Source organism: Pyrus communis, chromosome 1 (assembly GCF_963583255.1).
Source record: "Pyrus communis chromosome 1, drPyrComm1.1, whole genome shotgun sequence".
In the NCBI taxonomy this organism is placed as follows: Eukaryota; Viridiplantae; Streptophyta; class Magnoliopsida; order Rosales; family Rosaceae; genus Pyrus; species Pyrus communis.
In genome coordinates, this window is record NC_084803.1 from 21370984 (window position 1) to 21377020 (window position 6037).

Genomic DNA, 6037 nt, shown 5'->3' on the forward strand with positions numbered 1-6037 from the left:
GCTTACATGGTTGCGAGGTTGGTGTAAAATACAACAAAATTTATGTTCATGTATTACCAAAGTGCCCATGTTTTTTTATTTTGGTTCAATATTGATAACGGGGTTAAAATGGTACTTTCATAAAATTTTGATTAACAAACAAGGTTCTATTAATATGTAGTTTAAATGATACATCCAACGTAATATCACTAAAGGTTTTAGACGTACAAAAGTGGATCCATGATCATTAGCTCCGTTTGTGTCTTGAAATTGGTTTTAATATGTATGTATGTGGACCGGTGAACCGGTGATTATATATTTTGAGTATTTTCTCTAAAAATTTAGATACGTGGCGTTTTTGTGAATCACCGAAGCAACAAGGAATCGCTAGTCTTCTTCAGCTTATTCATAGAAAGTTAAATGCATGACAATGTATAACTAGATTGGAATACAACGACAAACAATTTTCATGTTGAAACTTTAGCCGCTAGCGAGGGAAAAAAAAAAAAAAAAACCTTTGTCGCCTAGCAAAAGACTATGAGAAGGAAGTTCGCCATTTGTTGGATCGAGGCAACTGAAAGCAGAGTATTTCTTCGGATGATCACATGATCGTCAGAACTGCAGCCTTTTTTCTCGTAGTGCCCTTGCGAAAGATCTCTCGCCTCCACGCGGAGCAGTTTCTGAAGACGGCGTCGTTAGGGGCTGTCTTGTCTTCAATCTCCAATAGACAACAGAATAGTCGTCGAGATAGTGGATATACTGGTTACCTACACACTGCCATAGCAAATTGCAGTAGGTCAAGCCCAGTACAGTACACTGCAGGTGCAGATACAGAAGCTGCCTAGCTTAGCTAGCTTTGCTTTGCCTTCCCTCTGTTATGAAAGTGACTGGAGGGACAGTTTGTCGTGTGCCCGTGAAATATGAAGTGAAGCAAAACCCAACCCAGTTCATTTATTTTCTGCACCCACTAAACCAGCTTTAATTTAGTCATTAACTTAAGAGAGAGAGAGAGAGAGAAGTAATATGTGACTTGGGTGTGACATTCTGACTACTGGGTATTAATGGGCTCTCTACTAAATTTACCTACATGAGAAAACAATGTCTCGTTTTTACGAGAAATTTTTCAATATGTCAAAAATGTATTTTAATATACAAAATATTATTATATAAGTAATTAAATTCTTTTCTTCAGGTATTTACCATTTGTATTATAACACTTGGTATACTAGATCGTATTTCAGACATACTAAAAAATATATCCATTTATACAAGACAAGATTTCATGTCATGTATGTTGAAAAATGAGAGTATGCAAAATGAATGAACTGACTACTTATTAAGATATATTTACTCAATTAACTGAAAAACGCTACAAACTTGCCAAAAATGCTATGTAATTTAAAGAGACTACATCATGCCAGACTTTGTCATCCCAATAAAATTATAAACATCCTATTTATAAAAAATACTAACCCTAAACCTCATAGGCAAGGAATCATTATTCTACAAGAAAACCCTAAAACATAAATACTAAGATAACCTTAGACTAGACGGTTATCAACTTTACTTGTCCAATGACATGCTATATATATCATTTTTATATCACTCATCTCGTGATCATATTACCTAAATATATAATGAGGGAGACAAGGAGACGAACATATTTACTAAATATAATGAGGGAGACAAAGAGACGAACATACAATAGTTTACAGGGAAGTTATTTTCGTGTTTGTACATATTTTTTTGGTGGAATGAGCTTTAATTTGACGAGTATTAACTATTAAGGACATCTTAAAGAAAAGCAAAGAAAGGAGAAAAAAAAAGGATAAAAGAGAAGGTCTTTCTCACAGACACAGATGCCTATAGAATGAGGGAAGGATACCCAGCATATGTCATTCTCTTTGCTCAAGTTTAATGGGCCTTGTTTTGTTCCCTTTTAACAAATCACACATCTTTCCAGAGAGAGAGAGAGAGGTGGCATAGATAGATTCAGTTGCAGGAGTTGGGATTTGTTTTAGATGAGTGTTAGATTTGGTCCATTTAGCTCTGCAGCTACCAAACAAAACACCCAGTTTTGAAAAACAGAGGCAAAGGGAAGAAGAAGAAGAAAAAGAGAGAGAGAGAGAGAGAGAGAGAGAGAGAGAGGCAAGAAAAAGGAGGAAGAAGAAAATGGAGAGCATGATTAGTTTATATGTTGCCCAATGATTGAGTTGCCTTGCCACAACAGAAAATTACCCAACAAGCTCTGATCACAAAAATAGAAGGAAGAAATCTCAAAAACCATGAAGTCCATGAGTAATGATGGTAGCAACAGTAACAGTAATAATAACTGGTTGGATTTTTCACTGTCTCCAAACATGAAGATTGAGTCATCTTCCTCTTCTGTTGCTGCTGCTGCTAGCTTTTTTCACTCACCACCTCACTTTAACTATGGAATTTACTATGGCCTTGAAGGAGGAGGAGGAGGAGGAAGAGGGGAGGATAACAGTCCAGTCCTGTACTCCCCTCTTTCCATGATGCCACTCAAGTCTGATGGCTCTCTCTGCATAATGGAAGCACTCAACAGGTCCCAGCACCACCTTCAAGGTACTATTTTCTCCTGCGATTATTATTTCTTGCTTTTGTTTGGTAAAAAAGAATTGAACTTTTTAATTTTTTTTACTGTTTTTATCTGAAGCTGCAATGGTGACAACAACTAGTCCAACTCCAAAACTAGAGGACTTCTTTGGAGGTGCAACCATGGGGACCCATCAATATGAAAGCAGTGACAGAGAAGCCATGGCTCTCAGCTTAGACAGCATGTTCTACCTCCAAAACCCACACCCAACAACCCAACATCATGTACCCAGCAACCACCAAAACTTGATGAGCCATAGTCTTCAGCAGCACCAGCAGCAGACCCAGCAACACCAACAACAGTACTCATCATCATACTACTCAGGCCTCAGAACCCATGCGACGATCTTGGAGGAGGGTCACAAACAAACCCATGTTTCAGCAGATTATTACAATATGCACCCAGCAAGAATAGGGATTGATCAGAGCATTGCAGAGATGAAGAGCTGGGTTTCCAGAAACAATGCCATGGATCAGAACAACATGGCTGCTGGGTGCATGGGAGAAAATGGGGGATTGTCCTATGGGGATTTGCAGTGTCTGAGCTTGTCCATGAGCCCTGGCTCACAGTCTAGCTGTGTGACCAGCTCACAGCAGATTTCTCCCACTGTGACTACAGATTGTGTGACATTGGTGGATACCAAGAAAAGAGGGCTTGAAAAGGTAGATCAAAAGCAGATTGTCCACAGGAAGTCCTTGGATACATTTGGCCAAAGAACCTCTCAGTACAGAGGAGTCACAAGGTTAGTCATTTCATTTTTTTTCATGATTATTTTTTTGTTTTTTCAACTTTTAAAACCAGTATTGGGTAAACGCAAACTAGGTTGTGAATTTTCTCTTGAGTTTTCTGATCTCTTGATGCATTTGTATTGATCAGGCACCGATGGACCGGTCGATATGAAGCACATCTATGGGACAATAGTTGCAAGAAAGAAGGCCAGAGCAGGAAGGGAAGGCAAGGTTTGTGAAGAAAACAAATTGATGTTTTTAATGCATTTTTCTTCCAGTCAATTTTTGCTTCTCTTCTGACTATTTTCCATACTGTGTTTTTAATTTTTTTGGATTTTTCTTGATTGGCTGGAAATTGCAATCAAATGATGAATCTTCAGTTTACTTGGGTAAGCATTTCTTTTACATAAAATTTGATTGATCATTTTAGCTGTCAAACAAGGTTGTTTTTGTTTATCTAATCATTCCAAATTTTGCATTTTAGGAGGTTATGATATGGAGGAAAAAGCTGCAAGAGCTTATGATCTAGCAGCACTCAAGTATTGGGGACCATCCACTCACATTAATTTCCCAGTAATCATTCTGTTTTTTCATTGTACTTCTTTTTTCTTTTTTTTCAATCCATACCTATATTTATTTTGGTTACTAAAAATGCAACTTCTAGTTGGAAGACTATAAAAAAGAACTAGAGGACATGAAGAATATGACCAGACAAGAATATGTTGCTCACTTGAGAAGGTAGATCTTTGTTTTTGTTCAACCTATTAATCATGTATTACGTAGATTTATGAGCGTTTAAATGTTAACTAGTTTAGTAACGTAATGCGGTCTTTACAGGAAAAGCAGTGGATTCTCAAGAGGGGCTTCAATGTACAGAGGAGTGACAAGGTCTTATTAGCTATTCATAATTTCAAATAATAATTTAGATAAAAAAATCTATGAGAAAAGTGAATATATATTAAATAAAAATATCTGAAATCAATCTGTTTTCTATTTTCTCTGTGTAGCAGACATCATCAACATGGAAGATGGCAAGCTAGGATCGGAAGGGTTGCTGGAAATAAGGATCTTTATCTTGGGACATTCAGTGAGTGATTTTTCAAACTTTCACCTTTAGAAGACAAAATATCCTTTTTTGTATATTTTTCAAGCATGTTATCATTATTTTTACATAGTAGGGGAAAAAGAAATTGAATGAGATGATTCTTTGACTTTCAAGGGCCAATCTTTGAAGCACTCTCAGCCCTTAGAACTATTGTCTTTTAGGCAGTTATGGATACTACAGTATGGTTCTTAGGTGGTCAGCTTGACCTTCCCACTAAACTTTTGCTAAGGCTGCTCCCTTAGAGGCTCCCCATGTTTTCCCAGCTTTAAAATTTGATGCTCATGCTTTTATGAGTTTCCGTAAAACCCTAAGTTTTTCGGTTCTCTTTAATCTGTATTCTTTAGGCACCCAAGAGGAAGCTGCTGAGGCTTATGACATAGCTGCTATCAAATTTCGAGGACTGAATGCTGTGACCAACTTCGACATAACACGGTATGATGTGGATCAGATTATGTCTAGCAATACCCTTCTTGCCAGTGAACTTGCCAAGCGAAACAAGGAGGTTGTGCTCGTTAATGAGGGTACTAATCAAAACAATGTCACCCAAATCGGCAATGGGGAAGCTGTTGTCTCACGGAAGAACATTAGTGAAGGTGAAGATTGGAAAATGGCACTCTACCAGTCCTCCTCCCAGCAACTTGATCAGAAGCAACCGAGCACTGAAACTCGTAATGTGACTCAAGCTGAGGCAGAGGACTATGGCAAAATGGGGGCTGCTCATTTTTCCAATGCATCTTCATTGGTGACAAGTTTAGGTAGCTCAAGAGAAGGGAGCCCTGATAAGTCAAGCCAACCAAGTTTCTTCGGAATGCCTCCATCTGCTTCCAAGTTTTTCACAAGTTCAAGTGATGCAGTGAGTTCTTGGATCCCAACAGTCCAATCCAGGCCAGGACTCACCAACCCTCACATGCCGATTTTCGCAGCCTGGACAGATGCATAGCCATAGCCGTAGGCTATGTGTGTTTTGCTCATCTGTGGAAAGTTTTTTTCACTAAATTACATGCAAACAATAGCTCAAGTAGTTTTTATCTTAGTGGAGTGAATTATTGTTAATGATATGGTCCTGGGAGGGGCCTTTTGCGAGCAAAGTAAGAGAAAACTTCACCGATCTCCCTCGTGTTTTAAGCCTGTCTTATCAAAGCCACTAAGAATAGCCTAGTGGTGAGGGTGTGGGTAAGGGGTGGGGTAGTTCTAGGTCCCAGGTTCGAAACCTGGTGTGTGTGTGTGTGGGTGGGGGTGGAAAAAAAAAAATGGCGTATCTTATCAAAATGTTGAAAGAAACTGAGGGGAAAAAGTATCTAAGGTGCTCTAAAAAGATTGAAGAAAATTTATGAAATGATAATGCTATATGATTTTCGTAATTTCCCAACAGCTTTACCACCCCTATAAATGCAGGATCAGCTCAGTTTGTGTCCCAATGATGCTGAGACAAATACATAAAATATAGTCTGTTGCTTTTGGGCTTTGACCAGGATATGATCCCCTTTAGGGCAAAATCATTTGCTTAACCGCAATCACGTGATGGAAGAGATAAAAAGTAAGGAATAGAATCTGTTACACGGTAGGATTTCTCCTGTTTTAGCTCAATCATCTGTTGTTAGTTGT

The 6037-nt window shown here is 38.3% G+C and overlaps 1 protein-coding gene across 1 annotated transcript; it reads left to right on the forward strand.

The window, feature by feature from the left end:
• Positions 1-1778: 1778 nt before the first annotated feature.
• Positions 1779-5613, forward strand: LOC137748454 (AP2-like ethylene-responsive transcription factor ANT). Its single transcript, XM_068488609.1, has 9 exons — positions 1779-2568; positions 2660-3341; positions 3476-3558; positions 3708-3716; positions 3812-3900; positions 3992-4065; positions 4165-4215; positions 4335-4414; positions 4777-5613. The coding sequence occupies exons 1-9, from the start codon at positions 2265-2267 to the stop codon at positions 5370-5372; spliced, it is 1968 nt and encodes a 655-aa protein (XP_068344710.1). The 5' UTR covers positions 1779-2264; the 3' UTR covers positions 5373-5613.
• The last annotated feature ends 424 nt before the right edge of the window (positions 5614-6037 follow it).

Bases quoted from the DNA above. Each gene is read 5' to 3' on its own strand.
- LOC137748454 (XM_068488609.1), top strand. From the start codon at position 2,265: ATGAAGTCCATGAGTAATGATGGTAGCAACAGTAACAGTAATAATAAC. The intron at 4,216-4,334 runs GTCTTATTAGCT...TTCTCTGTGTAG, and splicing joins ATGTACAGAGGAGTGACAAG to CAGACATCATCAACATGGAA. The intron at 4,415-4,776 runs GTGAGTGATTTT...TGTATTCTTTAG, and splicing joins TCTTTATCTTGGGACATTCA to GCACCCAAGAGGAAGCTGCT.